Raw genomic sequence first — 24,449 nt, 5'->3', positions numbered from 1 at the left:
AAAGTAGCCTGCGCTTTACGGTGACTAATTTCCATTACTGCTTTGGGGCGTGGAGTAGACCACCTTGGCCAGACGTTCTCACCGAACACGCGCTCGCACACACTACGCCCTGGAACCAACCCGGGATTCCCAGCCTGTGGACGCTCCCATTGCCGCCAGCGAGAGGGAGGGCCTCCGGCTCACGGAACGCCTCTCTAACGAGTTCCTGTGACCTCCGCCTTCGCACATTCTCGACCTTGTGACCGAGCCGCTGTCTCTCTCTCTATCTCTCTCTGGGTCCAGCGAGCCCATCCCCGGCAGACGCCGTCCCCACCTGGCTGCGTCCAGGTCGTGCGCTCGGATCTCCCCGCGACCGCCGCGTGGTAGCGCCCGCCCCGCCGCCGCTCGCCGGTTGCCCCGCGGCTCTCCGCCCGCGCGCCTCAGTGAGCTGCCGCCGCCGCGTCTGCTGTGTTCACGGCTCCTCTCGCCCGGTCCTCACCGAGGGACGAGGAGGAAGCAGCGCCTCAGCGCACCGATCCAGCGCCCACCCCCACCCCATCCCCGTTCCGCTCGGCCCGGCTCATCAGCGCGGCGGAGGCGGCGGCGCCCGGCATGTATCAGAGCCCGCGGCGGCTCTGCTCGGCCCTGCTGCTCAGGGACGCCCCCGGCCTGCGCCGCTCCCTCGCGCCTGGTCCGCGTCGCCCGCTCGCCCCGCCGGTGCTCAGACCCCGGCCCGCGTCCCCGCGACTGCAGGCGGCGGCCTCGGGCGCCGGGAGATCGCGTCCCGGAACAGGTAAGAGTGGGAGCCAGCGCGGAATGAATGGGCAGCCGGCCGCGGGTGCCGGTCCCCGCGCCTGGCTGCGGCGTCGCGTCGGGGAGGAAGCGCTACGCCGCTCAGGGTGCCGGGTTCGGTATTTGTATCTGATCTACCTAATCCCGGGAGGCCACAGGGACCCTCTCCCCTCCCCCAGATGGTCACACGTTTTGCTTCGTTTTACCCCCGGATGCAGAGCGGTTACGTTTCGGTTGCCCAGACTGCTTAGGGACATCTTTATGAGGGGGGAAAATGTAAAAAAATGACACTTGACCGTGGGTTTGCAGGGCCTACGGGCTCTGAATCTTCCTCAAGCCGCGTCAGTACTAGCACGTGTTGGCTCTCCAACGTTTTTGATGGGGGTTTTTTGTTTTGTTTTTTGGCGGGGGGCGGGGGGGCTTCCACTCCGACTCTTAAATTCCTGGGTGAAGCACTTGTAAATCAACCTTTCCCCAGGAGTCAATCCTATACATCACCCCTCAGTTTTGAGTGTCCTCTTTCTACCTAAGGGCAGATTTCGACCATCACAAACTACATACAAATTAAGTATGGCTTTTAAATGAATAGTTTCTCGCTCAGATCAAAGCAACTATTCTATGTAATATCTTTTTCAAACCTAGCAACTACTTCATAATACTTTTCTAGAAAGTGTAATTTGGTTGTTACCTCAAATTAGGTTATTGCCTCCAACATATTTGTATGACCATCCTTATTTACTAGGGTACATTTTGGTCGAGTTTTGGATTAGTTAAAGGACAGATTGCACACCAGAAAGTATAGGTTCATTGAGGCTTTCTTGTTTGTTTTTCAAGACAGGTTCTCCATCTGGCTCTAGCTGTCCTTTAACTGAATTGTAGACAAGGCTGGGTTGTAATTTACAGAGGTCTGCCTGCCTCTGCCTCCCTAGTACTGGGATCAAAGGAGGGCCTCCACCACTGCCCACTTGATTGAAGCCAAAACCTTAAGCCATCATCAACACCTTATTGGCAGACATTTAGACTTCGAATTTTTTTTTTAATTAAGGTGTTTAAATGGGTGTGGTGGCATATACCTGTAATCCCAGCACTCTGGCTAAAGCAGGAGGATCAAGATTTGGAGTGCCCTCCCACCCGGATACAGTCAGTACAGTGTATCACTCAGCACAGGTGCTTTAATATAGAAGACATAACATTAGAGATTCTAAGCTTTAGGCTGTTCAGAAGAGCTTTCTTTCCATGAAGAGGTGAGATTGGGGCCCCAGGAGATGGCTCAAATGGTGAAGATGCTTGTTACCAAACCTGAAGACCTAAGTTCAGTTCCAGGGATCCACGTGATGGAAGAAGAGGACTACTAACTCCTTCAGGGTGTCCTCTGGCAACCACATGTGCCTACGCAAATATAAATTTATTCGTTTATTTATTTTGGTTTTTTGAGACAGCGTTTCTCTGTGACTTTGGAAACTATCCTAGAACTAGCTCTTGTAGACCAGGTTGGCCTCAAACTCATAGATATCCACCTGCCACTGGCTCTCAAGTGCTGGGATTAAAGGTGTTCCCCACCAACGCCCATCTTTTGTTTTTCAAACAGGTGAGATTAAACAGAAGCAGATGTGGTGACTCCTTTCTGCTTGTTTTGGAGACAGGGTCTCAGTGTAGCCTTTACTGTCAAGGAGGTCTGCATCCATGCGTTGGGACTAATGGTGCTGCTTGTCTAGGAGCAGTTCTTGAATTCAAGGCCAGACTGGGCTGCTGGTAATGAGTTCCAGTACTGTGTGTCCTGAAGTGAGATCCTTAAGGGATAGGGTTTTCACAAAGGTTTGTTTCATTAAGTGAAACACCTTTTATTTTCATGGTTAAATTTGTAGTGTCAGAAGGGTAGGGCCAAAGTTCCTGGCACAGTAATGACAGTTCTTGATACTTTCAGGACTCAGAAGGTGGCTGGTGCTTGAGCTGGACTTTGAAAATATGGTTAGGGTTGAAAGGGTTGAATATGAAGCATTTAATTGAAGAAAGGCAGCAAAAAGGAAAGAAACTTTTTTAAAGAGTGAAAGAAGAAACACTTTGCAGAGTGGACAGTATTTTCCTAAATATCTTAGAAACAACATTTGATTTCTAAGAATTAATCTTTGTGTGTTTTTTATGCTACATGTGTGGTAGTACCTGAGGAGACCAGAAGAGGGCATTGGATCCTGGGACTGAAGTTAGGGACCCTGGAAGAGCAGCAGGACTCTGGCTACTGAGCTGTCTCTAACCCCTCCACCTTCCCTTTTCTCTCTTAGGGTTAGACCTAGACCTTTGCTCTTGTTAAGCAGATTCTTTTTTCTTTTAGAGAAAGGGTCTGATGTTGCCCAGGCTGATCTTAAACTTTGTTATGTGGCTATAGATAACAACAAACTCCTGATTATTCTTCCCTTACCTACAAAATGCAAGGATTACAAGCATGGACCACTATGCCAAGCAAGCAGATTGTCCCTAAACACCCCAGACTTGTTCAAAAGGCCCTGAAGGAACTGAAAGCTACTCTATCTCTTAATGAGGAGCAGTAGTAACTCCAGCTATACATTCATACTCTAACTTGATCTTGCAATTGGATGAGCACAGTCTCTTCCAGTTCTCACATACTGTATTGTATGGGCTTAAAAGGGAACCTTGGGGAGTGATCTTACTAGCCATGTTGCTTTCCTCTCCAAAGCAAAGACAGCATCCTGCAGTTACTGTGCTGCAGAGTAGTCTGTGGGCTTGGAAATGCTATTCTCCAGATCCCTCCTCCTCGCATGAACATTTGCAAATCCTTTAACTTTGGTTGCTGTATCTTACTGACAGATGTCATCCAGAAAAGATTTAACACATATATCCACAAACTTTGTTGAACAGTGTACCTACTGTTCCCCATGCTAACTACAGCAGGAATTGAGAACAATCTTTGTGGCCGGAGTTGTTGGGCCAAAACTTTGAAGGAGCCGAAGAAGAGTGTACACTGAAGAGGGGATAGTAGTGGAACAGGGAGAACACCTTCATGAAAATGCACAGTTACAGGTTTGGTTTCCTCAAGACAAACTTGAATTCTATCCAGCAAATATCGCTGGTGCTTCTATGGGCTTGGGAATATTTTATGAGCTTTACCCCGCCTTTCCAAAGCTCCTCCCCCATTTTATTTTATGTTTAGGGGTATTTTGCTTGCATTTATGTCTGTGCACCATGTACATGTCTGGTGCCTGAGGAGGTGAGAAGACGACATTGGCTTCCTTGGAATTGGAGTAAGCCGCTCTGTAGGCCCTGGGGAAGAGCGCAAGTACTCTTAACTGCTGAGCCTTATCTTCAGCCCCAGCTGCTACTTAGAAGTTTGAGGCGCCATGAAGAGCATTCTGAAAGAAGGAGAAGTAAGGCCGTTGCCCTGGTGTATTGGGAGGAGCAGGAAGAAGGGAAACTGAGCCACATGTTAGGGGTCACCTACCTCTGACTCTCAGAACTTACAGGGCTTCCATAGCCTTTTAAATAGTGGTCATCATACTTTAGGAAATACTTAGAACTTGAGCGTTTAGCCCTGTGGTAAAGCCATTCGGTTAGCTAGGGTGTTCTGGATTTATTTTGTCCTATGTGTCTTTGGGTTTTCCTGTGCTGAGGATTGACCTAGGGGATTCCCTTAACACATGGTAAACGATTCTGAGACACTGAGCTACATCCCAGGCCCTTAGAGTTGTTGTGTTCTATAATAGGGTCTTCCTGTGGAAGGAAGAAGACTACATGGCCTTGAATAGAACACTCTTAGCATGAGCCCAGCATGACAGAGATTAGACAAGAGTGCTCAGGGGAAAAGAAAGATGAAGAATACAAATGTCTCTGTAAACCTTTTTCTTTTTCCGGTGTCAAAAAATGTCAGGGCCCACTCAGGTTTTCTGAACTTTTGATAGCTGTAAGTTGAACCTGAACATTTGGTGGTGTTCTGTCTGGCATGACCTTGTGGGGTGTATAAGAAGACTTGCTTCAGTAAGGGCTTTAGAAGCCTGCCTACAATTCTTATTGATATATTTCTTATACCTTCAAAAATTCGAGATTGGTATGAAATGATAGGGTTTGTGCAAAAAGAAAGTTTAAAGTCACCTTGAGAATTTGAGTAATATGAGAAGTCATGAAAGGAGTATCAGAGTGTTCATTCCCGCTCTATAGCAAGTTCAAGGCCGGCCTGAGAGGCATAAGAGCCTGTCTCCAAAGTATACAATACACTAAAGTCAGAGAATGTAACTCATTGGTACAGCCCTTCATTCAGTCCTCAGAACCAGCAACAGGTGTTTACAGTGATGTTTCTAGGAAGTCCCTTAGTCCTCGAGCATTGTTTCTCAGTTTTCCTGTGTCTCCCTTTTTATCTGGCTTTCCTACAACTCTCTAAATCCAGTGCTGGGTACTGAATCCTATACCTTTTGCATGCTAGGGGGACACTGCCATTGAGCTAAATTGCCAGTTGGTGGCTCTAAGTGGGAAGGGCATCTGGAAAGTGGCAGTTAGGCCTCTCTATAGAATGAGGAAGCCAGTGGAGACCATGCTCTATGCCAGAGGTACTGAAGCTGCCTTCTGTGTTGGCCATCATAACCCTTAATTTCCCTGCTCAGAAATACCCTTGAAAAGTAAGCAGGATGGTACAAGCTTGTGGTGCCTGCCCTCAAGAGGCTGAGACCAGAGGATGTCAAGTTTGAAGCCTGCCTAGTCTGCATAATGAGGTCCTGTCTCAAAAACAACAGTGGCAACAAAAATCAAAGGGGAAAGGTCTAAATAAATATGCCTTGGATGTGTGTTCATAGATTGCTCCTGATTGGTCTGCTTCACTTTGAGGACAGGCATGCTTACAAGGCCTAAGATATATCACCCACTTTTCCTTAGAGCTGTAGCTAAAATTAGTACAGCTGTTTAAAATTTCTATTTTAAATATATTGTTTGTTTGCTTATGTGTGTGTGTCTGTGCACGTGTGTAGGTTCCTGAGGAGGTCATAAGAATGTATTAGATCAGCCGGGCGTTGGTGGTGCATGCCTTTAATCCCAGCCTTCTGGAGGCAGAGGCAGGCAGAGCTAGTTCCAGGACAGCTTCCAAAAGCCACAGAGAAACCCTGTCTTGAAAAACCAAGAAAGAAAAAAAGAATGTATTGGATCACATGGAGCTGGAGTTACAGGAGGTTGTAAGCCTCCTGATACAGGTGCAAGGAATTTAGCTTATTGATGGCATAACTTCTGGTTCTCTGACATTGATTCACTTTAATTTTTTTAGATTTATTCATATGCATGAATGGTTTGGTTGAATAATGTGTATGTGTAACACATGGGTGCCTGGTACCCTTCAAAGTCAGAAGAGGGTATCATCTGCTGGAGCTGGAATTACAAGTGCTTGTGAGTCACACTGTGCTAAGAACCAGACCCAGGTCCTCTGCAAGAGCAGTAAGCACTCTTAACCACAGAGATCTCTCTCCAGCCCTACGTTTTTTGTAATGTAGATATATGTGTTTGTATTGCTACCTTATCTAGAACTACTAGGCCCAGTGACTTATTTATGGTGTGCCAGATAATGAGCTTCCATTTTAAAAAATAATGTAGCATTTTACTTGAGTTGTGCTTTATTGTTTGTGACATATCTCATTGAATAGCCCGGTGGAATTCACTTGTGTAGCTTAGTCTGGCTTCCCACTCAATGTGTACTAAAGATTGGGTTTGAACCTCTTGCCATCTTAGCTTAACCTCCCAAGTGATTACAATCATGTGCTGCCACTCCCAGGAGGCTTTGGAAATTCTTGTATGAAGTTGTTTTTCCTTGTTTCTTAAGTGGCAGAAAACTTGGCTGATTTTATGCCAACTGTGTAAACTCTGGGGTGGGGAGTGAAGCAGGTGAAGAGACCGATAGAAAGGTCGCACTGTGTAGTACTATTGGACCTGGAATGGACAGCCCAACCTTGAACTCATAGAGCTCCACCTGCATCTGCCTCCCTAGTACTAAGATGAAAAGTATGAGTAACCATTCCCAGCTACAGTTTCATTTTAATAAAAGTTAAAGCAAAAGTTGGCAAACTTTCTGTGAAGAGCCACCTGGTAAATGTTTTAGTCTTCTCTGCCCATGTCTAACTAACCCTTACAGTTGGAGTATGTGAGGTTTCACAGACAGTATGTAATATATAGACTATGGACACTGAAATTTGAATTTTACACTCTTTTCACATGTACATTATTTTTCTCAACTACTTTTAACTGTAGAAGTGATTTCATAGATTACTAGCAGCAGCACAATGCCAGGACAGCAGCAGATTTGGGCCATATTCTGTGGATCCTGGTGTAGAGAACTCTGTGCTATCATCAGAATCTCCCTTTGGGTTTTCAAAGCTGTCAAAGCAGTTCATTCTTCAAAGCATTCTTCAAAGTATTAATGTTAGGGAGGGGATGTCACCAGAGAATGTACAAGTATATGTAAAAGGATTTCTTTAGAGATATTTTCTAATAAGGCTGTCATGACTGGAAATATGGCTCACTCAACCTTTTCTGGAACATGCTTTGGCTTTCTCATCTACTCTCTGACTTTCTGCCTGCTGTGACACTGTGTCTAGGTGCGTGTATTTTTAGACATACTAGATTGAGAGTTATGACCTTCACTGGATATCTGGAAATGCCACTCAGGTCATGGCACTGCTTTGTACACTTTGTGCTGTAACAGTGTGTGTGCCTTAATGGCAGTGACGTCGATAGATGGAGAAGGTGAAACTTGACCTCTGATGACTCCTGGCACAAAATATGGGCTGATTTGTATGCCTGGCTGCTCCCAGCAGGAGCCAGCAAGCACTGTTGGAAATGCTGACACTCACAGTCCAAGGTGCAGCAGGTAACTTGCTCCAGGGCCCAAACTGCAGTGACATCAGTATCCACATCTGGAATGGTGATTTACAAGATTGCTAGGAAGAGTAATGGGAACACAGAAGTAACTGGCACTCCTAACAGCTTGCTCTTTAAGCCCCAAAGTGTGTTTCATTAAGCACTGGAGAATTGCTAACGTTAAGACAGTCATTCAGATGTGCTAGGTACCTCTATTCACAGTCTTACAGAGCTATAGTTGATTTATTTAATAAGCATAATGCTAGAGATTGAACTCTGGGTCTTCCTCATACTATGCAAACAATTCACCACTCCCTCACACACATACCACTCTATTATTATTATTAAAACTTAATTTTTTATTTTATTGTACTGGGTAAATGCCCCACCACCATACACCACCAGCCCTGCCAACATTTTCTAAAGCACCATGCTGTGTACTGTCCCTGTCTTACATGGTGGTACACTCTGCTAATCTTAGCACTTGGGTTGTGAGAGGAAAAATGGTTCAACTATCCAAGGACATCTAACGTTTAAAAAATCTGGTAGCAGCCAGTTAGTGGTGGGGCACCCCTTTAATCCCATCATTTGGGAGGCAGAGGCAGTCAGATCTCTGAGTTCAAGGCCAGCCTGATCTACTAACTTGAGTTCCAGGACATCCAGGACTACACAGAAAATCCCTGTCTTACATAACAAACAGCAAAGTCAGTAATGTGTGGGCATAGACCTAGACATGGGTGCTTGAATATTGGATTCCTTAAAATATATTAAATATGCAGCATAGCCAGTGCCCCTGGAGGATATTTTGCGTGAACTTTAACCCACTTGCCCTGAAAGTGGCCACATTTATTCTGGAACCGACCCTAATAAGCCTAATGAGAAAATTAGCTGCCAAATTTGCTGTCTTAACTTTGAGGTAGTTGGGCTCATGGCCAGCAGATGGCAGCATTGGGCTGCTGGTACTTGTCATTTATAGTGTTGTGTTATATACTTCACTGTTCCACGTTTCCCTGGGCCAAGATTGATCAGCTTTCAAATCCTCCTAGGTGTATACCTAAGACAATCCTGGTATTTGCTTATTCTTTACCTTTTAGTCTTTTCTTTTTTAGTTGGGTCATGCTGGAGATACTCAGCTCAAACTGAGAAACATTATCCACTAACTGGACAGTTGGGCACGAAGAATAGTAACTGGGTAACTAGAGCATGGTGAGGTGATTTGCTTTTAGGACTGCTTGGGAACTAGGTAGGACCAGTCAGTTTGGGTCTCAACTAGTGAGATTGCCTCCAAAGATCTAATTAGAAAGGAAAAGCTGTCTTTTTTTAAATCACCATCTTGTTCCACACAGCTAGCAGATGTTACAGCTCAGTTAAACACTTGCCTAGAGATACAAAGTCCTGGATACAGTCTCTGTCTCTGAAGAGAAAGGACTAAATAAAGCTAGATATGGCTTTCTCTTGTTTAATGTAGTGGTGGAGTGTTTGACCTGGCCTAGCTCTGTAACCCTGGCTGCTCTGGGACAGTATAGACCAGGTTGGTCATGACCTTGAAGCAGTCTTACCTCTGCCTCAAGTGCTAGGACCAAAGTCCCTACTAACATGCCCAGTGATACAAACTATTAAGTTCCTTTAGCAGGATAGAATGGTACATGTCCTTAATCCCAGCACTTGGAGGTGGAGGCAGGCATATTAGGAATTTGAGGCTAAACTCTGTTCAAAAGTTTGAAGCCAGCCTGGGCTACTAGAGGCCCCTAAGACTCCATTTCAAACAACAAAATTCTTTGGTTCTCTTAGTACCTTTGTTTCTTCTGAGACAGCCAAGCTGTCTTGAACTCATCCAGGAATACAAACTGGGTTGAACTTAAATGTTCCCTGCTACAAGTGCCACATCTTCTGAGGAATAATTGATGGTGCATCAAGACAGCCTTGAATTCCATCCACCTTGCACCCCTCCCCCACATCAATAAAATGTAAAGACAATTTTCAGCAATGTTTTTGCAAAAATGGCTTTAGATCTGTGTGGGGTTTTTTGTTGTTGTTGTTGTTGGTTTTTTTTTTTTTTTTTTTTTTTTTTAATCTTCATGATCATCCTGAACTTACAAAGATGCATCGAGGAAAGTGTAGTTAGATGGTAATGTCAACTAAATTACCTGTTGGCAGACAGCAGTTAGAAAACAGTCTGTAAAATCAGTTACCACTAGATAATTGAGAAATCCCATCTTCAGTAGGAGAAAGGGCAGGATTTCTTCAACTGCTTGTGCATGCTTGCAGAGTACTGGGAAGAGTTTTAGATGGTCCCCCAACCTAGTCCACATGCATGACTTACATCAGAAGTGCAAGGGCTGACAACAGGATATATTTTTGAAGCTCTCAGTGATAGTGAGCCAGGCTGGGGAGTCATTAGTATGATTCTAGGTAGTTGTTCAGTTATGTTAATGTATAGGGCTAGGGATGTACTGCTTTAAGGTGTGATGTGTTTAGATGCTTATTTATTGCAAGGAGTAGTGCTGTTGGGTTACTCTCCTGGCAACGGGCTCTTTAAGTTAGGCTGGTTCTCCATTGTGCTAACTTATGACTAAAATAAAAACTGGCATTTTCTTTTCATGGTAAGCCAACTTCAGAGCTGAGGTGCAACTGTCAGATTTCCCTGTTGTTCATTTTTTACTGTCATAATTCCAACAATAGTTGGCACATGGCTGCTAAAAGTATTTTTAATCAGAAGGAGAAATTGCAGAGTATGCTTTTCAATTAAAGAAAAGCAATAGCTAGGGGTGGTGGCACACCCAGCACTCTGGAAGTAGAGGCAGGTGGACCTCTGAGTTTGAGGCCAGCCTTATCTACAGAGCTAGTTCCAGGACAGGCTTCAAAGCTACACAGAGAAATCCTGTCTCAAAAAACAAATAAGCAATGCCATCTACCTGCATGCCAGCCCTTCACATTCCTTGGGGTGTAGCTCAGTGGTAGAGCACTGGCCTAATAGTTTCAACCTCAACCAATAAATAGAATGGTCTCTGTTACATAACAGCCTGCTTACTCTGTATTCAGATGGTGAACTTTGAGATACAGTTTTAATCTTGTAGGGTAGGTGAGTTTTCATTTCTCTTGAATACATGCTTGGAAGTAAAATTATTGTGCTAACCTGCTTTTCACTTTTTAAAATCTTTAACAAACTATTTCAAAATAGCTATACCATTTTAAATTTGCATCAAACAACATGCTGTCCATAGGTACTTGGCCCTATTAGTCTCTTTTATGTCTCATGCTTTTGAGTGCTATACAGAAGAACTCTGTCTAGCCGGGCGGTGGTGGTACATGCAGATCTCTGAGTTTGAGGCCAATCTGGTCTACAGAGCAAGATTCAGAACTGTCAGAGCTGTTACACAGAGAAACCCTGTCTTGAAAAACAAAAGAAACAAACAAAAAAGAACTCTGTCTGGCTTACAAGACTTTTCATGTGCCCTTTTCTTAGGAGTATAATTTTTTTAGCTTATACCTGTAACAGCAGCATTGGGAGACTAGTTCTAGGCAGGTTTGGGCCATAGTGTAATACTTTGCCTCTTGGCTGAGTTGTTTTTTAGTTTTTCAAGACAGGGTTTCTCTGTGTAGCTTTGGAGCCTATCCTGGCACTCTCTCTGGAGACCAGCTGGCCTCGAACTCATAGAGATCAGCCTTCCTCTGCCTCCCGAGTGCTGGGATTAAAGGCGTGTGCCACCAACACCCAGCTATGAGTTGTTCTTTTTGTTGTGCTGGGGCATTGAACCCAGGGCTTTGCTAGATAAGTACTCTACTACTGAACTGCATTCTTAGCTTTGATTGATTGATTGATTGATTGATTTTATTGAGATAGGATCTTATTACATTGCCTAGGCTGGCCTTGAACTTACTTTGTAGTCTATGCAGATAAAGAACTCACTGTCCCCCTGCCTCAGCTTCCACAGTAATTGTGGTTACAGATCTGTGCCAGCAGACATGGCTCAGGCCTTTGTTTTACTTTCTTGTTTATTTTTAGGTTTTTTGTTTGTTTGTTTGTTTTTTATGTGTATGTCTATATGACTGTGTGCCACCTGTGTGCCATGCCCAGAAGGCCAGAAGATGGCGTCAGATCATTTGGAATGAGAAACAGTAGTATGCTGCCTACCTGGTATGGGTACTGGTACTGAACCTTCTTCCCAGCCTTGCTTACTTGAATATATATATATATATATATATATATATATATATTCATATGTATGATTGATTTATTGATTTATTTTATTCTCTGTGTATGTCTGTTTTGCCTGTATGTTGCATGTGCACCTCATGCATGTCTGGTGCCCATGGAGGTCAGCAGAAAGTGTCAGATCCCCTGGAACTGGAATCATGGTTGTGAGCCACCATATGGGCACTGGGAACTGAACCCAGGTCCTTTCCAAGAGCAATAAACAATCTTAACTGAAGAGCCATCTCTCCAACACTACATACCACACACACCAGGTTGGTTAGATTTTGAGACTAACATTAGACACCAAGATATGGGTGCCAGAATGATACATGTCATTTTCTTAGCACTTAGGAGTGCATGTTTGTATACACAGCCACACACACACACACACACACAGTATTAACATCCGTATCTAGACATGTACATCATAGGAAGGTAAGCATGAATTCTCACAGCTGTCGCATGTTTGAGCCAGCCACCCACCTCCCCACCCCCTGTCTCAGCATTCCCTCTCCATCTCTCTTCCTTTACCTAGTGTCTTCCACCAGGGACACTCCTGCTTTCACCCACTAGTGGTCATTAGTATTGCCCTGTGAGAAAGCACTTTTACCAAGTAGAGCATAGTGTGTGGCTGCTTTCCTGTTTTTTTAACCCCTGTACTTTGCTGTTGAAACATCATTTTCCAAAGATGTAGATCACAACTTCATTTTTTCTATACTGCTTAGTAGTCAAATTCCTCTTTTGAAGTACTCCTGACGGCTCCAACCTCCAGTTAATACTTAAATGTATGTGTATCAAATTCATTCTTTATGGCTGCTCCTGTGGATTTTGACATATTGGGTCCTTTTCTTTTGCTATGATAAAACACCATGACCACAGCAACTTAAAAGAAAAAAGGTGTTTGACTGGGTTTACAGTTTCAAAGGGCTGGAATTCATGGTCATTGAACAAACACATGGTGGCAGAACAGCTGAGAAGTCAAAACCCAAGCAAGAGGCAGACAGGGTACACTGGAAACGTGTTTGTTTTTTAACTTCAAAGCCCCACCCCCAACAAGGCCATACTTCCAGTTCCACCGACTGGAACCTAGTATTGGAACATAAGAGGCATTGGGAGCCATTCTCGTTCACAGCACAGCCATGTATGCATTCTCCTACTTCACAGAACCGTTCTTCTCCTTCTCCTAGGAGTCCCTGTGCTGCCCCTAGCAGCCACCACACCTCTCCTTTGCTGTGGTTCCCTAGGGAATCTACAGTCTAACTTGTAGGAAGGACCTGGCTGCTTTCCCTTAGAGGATAGAATGCATGTAAGATTCATTGCTCTAGGAGTCCGCTCATGTTCTTTCTACCTAATGTTTTACTTAATGGGCATTCTACAGTTGTTCAACTGTTCACACACACGGAAGGATGTCATGGTCGCTAGCAGAATTTTCAAATGAATGCTAGTTTTAATTAAGTAAATACCTAGAGGTGTGAACTCCTGGCTCTATAGTAAACATATATATCCCACCAAGCTGTTTTTCAGAATAGTCAGCTACACATAGAAATAATACAATTATAATGAAGGCATCAGGCTGAGTTAGTTATGTGTTGGGACTTAATTAATTTTTTTCTATTTTTATTTATTTTATTTAAATTAGAAACAATCTTATTTTATATATCAATCCCAGTTCCCTCTCCTTCCCATCCTCCCATGCCCCCCACCAGCCCCCAGGCCATCCCTCTTCTGCTCCATAGAAAGGGTGAGGCCTTCTATGGGGGATCATCAAAGTCTGTCACATCATTTGGGTTAGGGCCTAGGCCCTTCCCAGTGTGTCTAGGCTGAGAGAGTATCCCTCCATGGGGAATGGACTCCCAGTGTCCATTCGTGCACTAGGTATAAATGCTGTTTCATTACCAGGGGCCATAGACTGCCCAGGCCTCCTCACTGACACCCATGTGCAGGGGGCCTGGTTCCCTCATATGCTGATTTCCCAGCTCTGGGGTCCATGACCTTGTTCAGGTCAGCTATTTCTGTGGGTTTCCCCAGCGTGGTCTTGACCCCTTTGCACATCACATTCCAGAGTTCAGCTCAGTGTTTAGCTGTGGGTTTCCCCAGCGTGGTCTTGACCCCTTTGCACATCACATTCCAGAGTTCAGCTCAGTGTTTAGTCTGCCTCTGCTTCCATCAGCTACTGGATGAAGGCTCTAGGATGGAATATAAGGTAGACATCAATCTCATTATTGGGGAAGGGCATTTAAAGTGCCTCTCCACTATTGCTTAGATTGTTAGTTGGGGTCAACCTTGTAGATCTCTGGACATTTCCCTAGTGCCAGAATTCTCTTTAAACCTATAATAGCTCCTATTAAAGTATCTCTTTTCTTGCTCTCCTCTATGGACTCAATCTTTCTGCTCCTTCATGTCTTCCCCTTTTCTTCTCCCTCTTCTCTTTCTCTTAACCCCACTCCCCCATCCCCCACCCCACCCACCCCCTCTGTGCTTCCAATTTGCTCAGGAGATCTTTGGGACTTATTTAATTAGCTTTACTGCCCTTTGCAGGAATATCTACCACTTTCCTCGCCTGAACCTAAGTAGCTTTCATGAATAAATGCATAGTTTATTATATGGTCTTTGTCCTTGTTGAGCATCAGAATAACTTTTTCATACATCATCAAAAATTTTAGTGTCTTAGAGGACAGAAGAGTGGAGTTTATAAGCTTCCTCGAGCTGTTGTACCGGAAGCCAGAAATAATACACTTCTTTAGTATTTACTCTGTCACCCCATTCTCAAACATTCTATCTCAAAAACAAAATGCCTGTGCTACTGGTACGTTTCTCTCCTTTTTAGGCAATTTTTTCTCAAAATAACTTCTCTTGTCTTTCCCTCCTCCCCTCACACTGCCACCAAAAATAAGAAATTTCTGTTGTCACTGAAGTTTGACGGGCTGCTTAGTCCAGATCTGCTCTCCTTTCATCTTGCTTCAGTTGTCAGTAGCACTGGGCGATGGCCCTACATTAACCGTCTTATGGATCATTTCCTCCTTGGTTTTCTCCTCCCCTGCATCTGCCTTTGTAGAGTTTTAGCTTTCACAAGCTGCTCCCCACCCCAGCCCAGTGCATTCAGGAACTTTCCCCCACCTCCCAGTGCTGGTGATGGAGGACAGGGCCTTCCTTGCACATGACAGACACTCTACCTCTGAGCTACCTAGTCCAAACAATCCGAACTTTCTTTTCCCTACTATCCCATGCCGGGCCACCTCTGCAGCTGAACCTTTTTAGTTATCATGAGACAGGCTCACACCAAGTTAACCAAACTAACTGATCTGAAACTAACTCACTTTGTAGCAAGGCAAACCTAGAACTCTGAATCCTGCCTCAACCTCCCAAGTAACTGGAATTGCATGCCTGCACCGCAGAGCTTTCTTTTCCCTCTGTTTCTCTTCTATCTGCCCATATTGCCCTACAATGTAGTGGGGCTTTCTGTTGTTGCTGCTGTTTGTTTTTGAGACAGAGCCTCACTGTGTAACCCTGGCTAGTCTGGAAATAACTGCATACACCAAACTAGTAAACCCAGAAGTCTGTCTGTCTCTGCTCCTTCTGAGTGCTGGGATTAAAAGAATTACCACTCTAGGATATGGTGACACACAGTTTTAATCCCAGCACTGAGGAGACAGAGGCAAGCAGATCTCTGAGTTAAAGACCAGCCTGGTCTACAGAGCTAGTTCCAGGACAACCAAGACTACACAAAGAAACCCTGTCTCAAAAAAAAAAAAAAAAAAAAAAAAAAACTAAAAACAAACAAAAAAACCAAAGGGTCCGCCAGCGAGGTATTTTGGAAGAATAAGTCCAATAATCAACTCAGAATTCTCCAGGAACTTCTTGACTCAGAAAAAGGGCCTCCACTACTCTACTAAGCTCACCTCCGCTCACTCTGGCTACCACACTAATAACCCTTCTGCATAAACTGCTCAGCTTTCATACATGCTCTCCCTCTATCCAGACTCCTTCAGTAGATCCCAGTTGGGCTTTTTTTCTTACCACTTACATCCATTGAAGAGTCATCCTGACCATCACAGACAGATAAGCAATTTCCCTGTCACCCACAACCCATATCTCAACTTGCCCTGCTTTTCTCCATAGCACTTTTCACCGAATACAAACTATGGTTCTTTGTCTTCCCAATACAAAACATACTGCTTGAAAGCTAGAATTTGGGTCTGTTCGCTGGTGTGTCTGCAGGAGGCTAGAGTTGTCTGGTATACAATAGGCACTGAAACACTGGGTAGGTTTTAGTCAGGAGACAGAGAGGATCTCCAGGAGTTAGAGGCCAGCCTGGTCTCCAAAGTGAGTTCCTGGACTATGCAGGGTAACCCTGTGGGGGTGGTGCTTGAATACTAATTGATCTTGATACACAGGGACATTTGTGGTGACCTGCCATTGTAACTAATTTGAACCAGCTGCTTGTTAATCAGTCTGCCAGAATTTTATAAAAGAAAACTTTACCACTAAAGAGACAGCAAGTTCTGACTGTGGTTCTTACCCTTCCTAAGAAGTGTAACTGCAGCCTTTAATACAGTTCCTCATGTTGTGGTGACCCCCAAACATAACATTATTTTCATTGTTGCAACTGTGATTTCACTACTGTTATGAATGGTAATGTAAAGATCTGATAGGGGACCCTGTCAAGATCCAAGAGAAGCACTGGCTTAGCAGATAAGAGCACATAACGTTACAGAGGACCCAAGTTCAGTTCACAGCTCCTGCATCAGGCAGCTCACAAGTCACACTGTAACTTAAGTTCCAAGGGAGTCCAGTGCCCCCTTCTGGCCTCCTCGGGTACTTGCACATACTGGTTCATGCTCAACTAAAATCAAAATTGAGAGGACAAGATGTGGAATATAGTAAAGAAACCCAGGGTCTTTAGCTGCCTCAAGAAAATGAACCACTTCTAATGGTAATTGTTTAAAGATCTATTTTTATATGAGTCACAATCTGTCAAAAATGAAGTTAGGGGACTGGAGAGGTGGCTGAGATAATAAACCGCCTACCCCATAAACATGAGGAACCCTGGTACCCAGAGTCAAGCATGACTCTGTCCATAATCCTAGCCACCCCCTGACCAGCCTGTCTCAAAAGCTAAGGTAGAAAGAGATGAAACTCAAGTCATTTGATGGCCACCAGCCTCCAAATGCACTCCACCCCCATTTATGTGGATACCCAGATGAAAGCAATTTAAGAAAGGGTTTATTTTGGCCTATAGTTCCAGAGGGACAGAGGCTATCATGACACAGAGAGCAAGGAAAGAAAGTATGTACGTCAGGAGCTGGAAACTGGTTCATCATTATATCCACACACAAGAAACAGAATGGAAAGTGGGTCCAGGCTAGGGAACCCCCAAGCCCACCTTCCCAAACAGCATCACCAGCTGGGAACCAAGTGTTCAAACAATGAGCCTCCTGGGGACAATTCACATTCAGTCACACGCACACTGCACTAAACTACACCATACCACACCACTCACCACACTACACCACACATACCATACCACACCACACCACAAATTGGAAACCTAAGCACTGGTAAGCATTCCCTTCTTTCAGGCACTGCTGCTTCCTGCGCCTGTTCTGTTAGGGGTCTAAGAAATGTAGCCTGTCAGGAAAAGAAAGCTCTTAGGAAACTAACTTAGCAGGGCTCAGGCATCTCCAGCACTCCCCAGACTATGTATGCCCTGTGTTTTTTGAAGAGAGTATGTTCAATGCTGATCACAGGCTTCTCCAAGAGACTATAGCCCTGATGGACACATCCGAAACCTGGGGGACCTGTTCAAACATCAAACACTCACCCTTCAAAATCATTCTCAAAGAAAAATACTTGGGGCCAGGTGTGTTTGTGCACGACTTTAATCCCAGCACTTGAGAGGTAGAGGCAGGTGGATCCCTGAGTTGAGGCCAGCCTGGGCTACAGAGCAAGTTCCAGGACAGCCTCCAAAGCTACAGAGAAACCCTTTCTCAAAAGAGAAAAATAAAAAAAATGGAAGAAGAATGAGTATTTTGTTAAGCAATGCTTGTTTAAGACTGGGTGGGTATACAAAGGCAACTCGAAGAGGTTGTTGAGGTTAGATGAACTATCTAGTTTTGTGAAGAGATTGGTTAACACAGAACTTAAATTACCTGTCCTGATGGAAGTGGGAGGCTAGAAACTCCATTATTTACAGTGAATGCTGACAGCTGGCTGTGGGTCTTGCTTCTTGCCCACAGTGAGTTCCATGGGAAACGGCACGAGTAGGCTCTACAGTGCTCTCACCAAGACACTCAACAACAGTGCAGCCGCTCAGCACCCGGAGTATTTGGTGTCAGCTGACCCAGAACATCTGGAACCCATCGATCCTAAGGAGCTTCTCGAGGAATGCAGAGCTGTTCTACATACTCGGCCACCCCGATACCAGAGGGATTTTGTGGACCTAAGAAGAGATTGCCCCAGTAGCCACCCTCCCATTAGAGTCATGCAGTGGAACATCCTTGCCCAAGGTATGCCTGAGCCGTTTAGTCTGCTGTGGCTTCCTTACTGTTCCTGCGCACCCCAGTGCGCCTGTGTGCTATGGGGAGGACAGAGAGAGGTGTCTTTCAGCAGCTCCGTGGGATAACAGACCTCCCTCGTGGACTCCTATGGGAAGGATAGAGGTGTCTTTCCGCAGTGGGATAACCTTAGACCTTCTGTTGCCAGCAGCTTGAGCCACAGCTCTGTGACAGCACTGGCAGGGAACGAACTGAGTGGGTGGTGTGGATATGTGTGGAGCAGGTTGAGACTAGCCTTGGCTGGCCTTGGCGGCCCACTGGGACTTATAATCCTGCACTCAAGGCTGCAGGAGCATTATGACTGCCAGAGTTTGAGGCCAACTTGAGCTATGGAGTGAGGCCTTGTCTCAAAACAGTAAAACCAGACACTGCTTGGCCAACTCCTAGCACTTAGTTACTTAAAATTATTGGTGGCAGGAAAGGCCCCTTTTACTACACCTGCTGAATTATGAACTACATTTCTCAATCATTCTCACGTGTTAATACCTTTATGTGTAGTTGAAGTTGTAAGGAAAGGCAGCTGTCTTTGGGAGTGAAGGGATAGGTCAGTGGTTAAGAGCAGGTACTGCTTGTCCAGAGTTCCTGAGTTTGATTCCCAGTACCCACACCAGGTGGTTCCAGGAGACCTAACACCTCTGGCCTCTGCAGGCACCTGCACTTATGTACATATTCCTGTTATCCGTACACATAGTTAAACATTATAAAAAATTTATTCATTTTTTTAAACTACTTTTAAGGGCTGGAGAGATGGCTCAGCGGTTAAGAGCACTGGCTGCTCTTCCAGAGGTTGAGGTCCTGAGCTCAGTTCCCAGCAACCATCTGTAATGAGATCTGATGCTCTCTTCTGGCCTGCAGGCATACATGCAGACAGAACACTGTATACATAATAAATAAATAAATCTTAAAAAAAAAAAACTACTTTTAAAAAGAAACGGCATTTCATGTTTATGTATCTCTGACTTACCAATCTTGTTAGAAGTATTTTTATTTGTTCTTTGACAATTTCCTATATATGCCATGTATGTTGTTTATACCCACCCCCTTCCACCCTTACCTGCCCTGGCACCTGTACAAACGTGCCCACCCCCATCTTTGAGTCTATTTCCCTGGTGCTCGTTCATAAGGAGAAAAAGATATTCATTTGTCTCATTCATTCTGAATAGTATCTATTTTTATCCGTTCACATGGCTTTATTATCATCAGTGTTAAAACTAATGTTATTTAAATTGACACACTTTTCTATCCCCAGGACTACAAGGTTTCTCTAAACTTAAAAGGCAAAGGTCTCAATCCTAGAATATAGTTATATGAAATAGTTTTAGTATATATTGGGGAAAAAAAAAAAAAACCTGCTGCTTGCTTCAGCACATAGTATGAGGTTATTTTGTCTGGGTAGGTTAACACAGCATGGACCTCCCATCCGTGAGCTTTGTTTGTTCATTTATGAGACAGGGGCTTAGTATGCAGCCTAAGCTGGGCTGGTACTCAGTAACATAGCCCACAGTGGCCTCAAACTCATGGAGATCTGCCTTCCCAGTACTGCATCACCACATCAGGCTTCCCATTTTCTTTGAGGTCATGATTCTGTGGTAATTGACAGATGCTTGGCTTTTCTTTTCAGCTCTTGGAGAAGGCAAAGACAACTTTGTGCAGTGCCCTGTTGAAGCACTCAAGTGGGAAGAAAGAAAATGCCTTATTCTGGAGGAAATCTTGGCCTACCAACCAGATATATTGTGCCTCCAAGAAGTGGACCACTATTTTGACACCTTCCAACCACTCCTCAGTAGACTGGGCTACCAAGGCACATTTTTTCCCAAGCCCTGGTCCCCGTGTCTCGATGTTGAACACAACAATGGACCAGATGGCTGTGCTTTGTTTTTTCTCCAAAACCGTTTCAAGCTCATCAGCAGCACCAATATTAGGCTGACAGCCATGACCCTAAAAACCAATCAGGTTGCCATCGCACAGACCCTGGAGTGCAAGGAATCCGGCCGACAATTCTGCGTTGCTGTTACCCACTTAAAAGCCCGCACTGGCTGGGAGCGGTTTCGATCAGCTCAGGGCTGCGACCTTCTTCAGAACCTGCAGGACATCACACAGGAAGCCAAGATTCCCTTGATTGTCTGTGGGGACTTCAACGCAGAGCCAACTGAAGAGGTCTACAAACACTTTGCTTCCTCCAGCCTCAATCTCAATAGCGCCTACAAGCTGCTGAGTCCTGATGGACAGTCGGAGCCTCCGTACACGACCTGGAAGATCCGGACCTCAGGGGAGTGTCGCCACACCCTGGATTACATCTGGTACTCCAGACATGCTCTGAGTGTCACATCTGCTCTGGATCTGCTCACTGAAGAACAGATTGGGCCCAACCGGCTCCCGTCCTTTCATTATCCTTCAGACCACCTGTCACTGGTGTGTGACTTCAGCTTTAATGAGGAGCCTAATGAACTTTTATAAACACTGTCATTTTAATCATGAGAGTCTTAACCAGGGATGTTTTGGGAAACTGAAGTATGATAAGAAGTTGCCTGAAAAAGGACACCCAGTTTCTGCCACTTCACTCTCCATCATTTTCCAGCATGCCTTGGAAAAGAATTTGTTCACAAACCTTTCCAATTAAAACCTGCAGCAAAAAGGGTACTTGCACTCCACTTTGGGCTTGTATTGTTGATTTTCCATACCATTCTCCATTCTCATTTAAGGGCATTAAATTAGACTTACTTGGAAGTTGTTTTTGTTTTTTTGTGTTTTTAAGTTGAGGGTGCTATAAAACTCAGTTTGTAAGCCCCTCAGAAATAAAGTATGATATAGGAAGTTTTCTAGACAACATTTCAAGTTATTTATTTGTGGGATTTTTAAATGTCAGCAAGAAATGCATGGCAATATTTATTTTTTATATCTTCATGTAAAATTAAATGGATTATATAGCATTTTAGGTAACTTAGCACCTGGCAGGAATAGGCATAATTTCCTTAAAATTTCAAATTGTTTTTATTTGGTGATCTAACAGAATGTACATTAAGGAACTATATTTTATAGCTCTGAGGCATTTGTGACTTTAATAAGTACATTATTCACAGATAATCGCTGCTGTTTGCTATGCCTCCAACTTATCTGTTGTGTTTCCTGAAGAAATTCCAGTTCGTTTTCAACTAAATAGTTTTCGCTATTTAGTCATTGTTAAATATTTGTACTTTTTTGTTGTACATGTGATGATTACTCCATGACTTCTTTTGGAATGTGCTTTTTACAAGTAGCTTTAGGAACAGTGGCTAAGAATAGTAGTAAAAATTCCTTCTGAGATGAGGACTCCAGAAATCCTATTGAGCAGCCAGGTGTGATCAAAATCTGTGTGTTGGAGGCCAGCTTAGCCTGTATATGAAGACCCATTCTCAGAAAAATCCCAAAGACAGCCAGATGACTGGGTTCAAAATTTCTCAGAGAATTTAAGAGTGGAAATGATAACCTAGAGTTCTCTTCGAATTGCTGAAGCCTGTTCAAAAAAAGTAAAAACAAAAATAACCCACTGGTGGTAAAATGGTAAATGTTTTATTGTATGAGTTCTAAATATTATTTAAGATTAATAAATAGACTTATAACAGAGTGCTTTTAGTCTTGGGTTTTGTTTTTGTTTTTTTTCTTTTTTCAGTCCAAAAGGAAGTCAATTTGGATCTTGTGGTTCAAACAGTATCCATTTCCACACTGAATTTTCATTTTGACACTTAACAGAAGTAGCTACACATTCAAGCTTCTGGGTATCTTAGTAAAAGGATGGAGTCCTCCACATGGCTTACTCCTGCATTCTACCTCCAGGTCCATAAATGATATAGTGGTCAGGTTAGTCTCCTAGAGTGCTTCAGATGTTTGGAGGCTTGATGTAAACACACTGATACTCACCAAGGGCCAACAGCACTTTACTACAAGGCCCGAATTCATGGTCTCTGAAGTTCCTATAGAATGTGATAGGCGTTGGTTATGGGACACAGTCAAGTCACAACCATAGAGCACTTGGTATAACTGAAGTTTAAAGCAGTTTAGGAGCTGGAGGGTAACTCAGATAAGGCTCCAGGATGATCCCCAGCACCAGGAAAGACAACCAACCAACTAGCCAGCAGGACATGGTTGTGCCCTGGGAAAGTAGAGGTAGGAGGTCATTCTCAACTATAAAGCAAGTGCAAGGCCAGCCTAGGATATGGAAACCCTGTTTCAAAAGCCAAAGTAAGTAGTTGTTCAACAGAGATTTGCACTGTCAGAGGCTCAGCCACTAGTAATGTCCTTGTGCCCTACCCCTTACTGTCTTTGGCCTATTTGCTTTATCCTCCTTCCCTTAACACCACCTTTCTTGAGACGATCTTGCTTTTTGCCCAGGCTGGCTTGGTACTTCCAGTGTAGCCGAAGGTGAGAAGTTTGCAGGTCTCTTTGTCCCAATGAAGTTACTTCATCTTCCTGACTAAGAACACTTGTTCTTTCTAGTTACTCTTCGCAACCTGCCTCAGAATTTTCCAGTCCTTGGCCTCACTCAAGGAGACCTTTCTCCACCTGACTAAGGTGGTTCAAGCCTACTTCAGGGGATTTTTGTTTTGATGTTTCTTAATTCCAGCCCAATAAATAAGAAAATAGGTGGAGGAGATGCCATGGATAGAATAGCATAGTGAGAAAATGTGTGCCTGGAATAGTTGGGACACTAGCAAAGAAATGGGCTTGGGTAGGTGGGCATTTCAAGTAAGATGCCATTGAATTTAAAGCAGTAACACAAATGGTGTAATGAAATTCACATTTTCCTTATTTTGGCTTTTTGGCCCAGTTTTAGCCCAGGCTGACCTCAACTCTAGCTTCCTGAAATCTTCCAGAGGCTGGGGAAAAAGGATGATGAGTTTTCTGAAACCCTAAACCACATAGACCTTATCAGAGGTAAGACATACAAGATACCATCAATAGAAGTAGAAAATAACTACATAAGAATGGAGTGACACGGCATCTGAGACAGCCTACAGACCCCTGGTAGGTGTTATAGCCTATTAGCACTAAAGGGAACAGAATTTAATCCAGCACTCAGGAAGAACTGTGATGGGCAATTAAAATGATCTAAGATTTAGACTCAAAATCTAGACCAAGATGTGGTAGAAATAACATGGCAGCTATCTAAAGAACAGCTGTTATAATGAAATCCCTTTAAACATCTGCTTGTACATCAGACACTAACTCCTTCCAACCTCTGTTGGAAATCCAAAAACATTTAGGCTGAGAATAAGCCAAGCATGTCATGGAAAACCAAAATGGCTTTGAGAAGCAAACTAAGGCACAAGATGAGATGGGCAAGAGGAGGTTGAAGTAAGGGGCTAGACAGAAAGCTCACAGGTTTAAGAGCATTTGCTGCTTCTGCAGAGGAGTCAGGTTTTGATTTTTTTTTTTTCCTTTGTTTTGTTTATTGTGAATACAACATTCTGCCTCCATATATGCCTGCACACCAGAAGAGGGCACCAGATCTCAGAAGGCTCAGAGGTTAAGAGCACTGGCTGCTCTTCCAGAAGACCGGAGTTCAATTCCTAGCAACCACATGGTGGCTCACAACCTTCTATAATGAGATCTGGTGTCCTCTTCTGGCCGGCAGGAAGAACACTATACATAATAAGTAAATAAATCTTAAAAGAAATGGAGAAATTCTGAATGACAGCTGTTGTTTGGACCAAGGATGTGTGAGTGGAAAGCGATGCTTATGAACAGGAGGCAGCTCCTTCCTGAATCAGACAAGGATGTCTGCTGAGGTGAGATCCTCTGTAACAAAGGGTCCAGCCAAGGGGATTCTGTAGATGTCTCTTGGTGATGTGGAGAGAAGTGGTCACTGAAGGCTAGAACTGCTACTGGAGTGGATCTAAGGATTAAACACAAGCTGTTTGTTCATCACAGTGCAAAGGCTGGAGACTCTGGAAGACGCAGTGACATCAAGCCATTGTTTTTGTAGCTTTTCTCTGGAAATGCTGGACACAACGTGTAACCTCATTATATTGACTTACTGTTCTCAAAGAATGAGTTTGCAAGTTTAGATTTTAGATGTTTACCTGAAACTTTTTCTATTGCTTTTAGAA

At 44.0% G+C, this 24,449-nt stretch overlaps 1 protein-coding gene across 1 annotated transcript; it reads left to right on the top strand.

The window, feature by feature from the left end:
- The first annotated feature begins 212 nt into the window (after positions 1–212).
- Noct (nocturnin) lies at positions 213–21,967 on the top strand. Its single transcript, XM_027394928.2, has 3 exons — positions 213–772; positions 18,046–18,315; positions 19,985–21,967. Exons 1-3 carry the CDS (start codon positions 592–594, stop codon positions 20,818–20,820), a joined length of 1,287 nt encoding a protein of 428 aa, XP_027250729.1. The 5' UTR covers positions 213–591; the 3' UTR covers positions 20,821–21,967.
- The last annotated feature ends 2,482 nt before the right edge of the window (positions 21,968–24,449 follow it).

Source organism: Cricetulus griseus (assembly GCF_003668045.3).
Source record: "Cricetulus griseus strain 17A/GY chromosome 1 unlocalized genomic scaffold, alternate assembly CriGri-PICRH-1.0 chr1_0, whole genome shotgun sequence".
Taxonomy (NCBI): Eukaryota; Metazoa; Chordata; class Mammalia; order Rodentia; family Cricetidae; genus Cricetulus; species Cricetulus griseus.
The sequence above is the reverse complement of the archived record's forward strand: the minus strand, read 5'-3'. Positions and strand labels throughout refer to the sequence as shown.

Coding starts and splice junctions, on each gene's coding strand:
- Noct (XM_027394928.2), top strand. CDS start 592: ATGTATCAGAGCCCGCGGCGGCTCTGCTCGGCCCTGCTGCTCAGGGAC. Junction 773..18,045: donor GAGATCGCGTCCCGGAACAG/GTAAGAGTGGGA, acceptor TCTTGCCCACAG/TGAGTTCCATGGGAAACGGC. Junction 18,316..19,984: donor GTGGAACATCCTTGCCCAAG/GTATGCCTGAGC, acceptor TTTTCTTTTCAG/CTCTTGGAGAAGGCAAAGAC.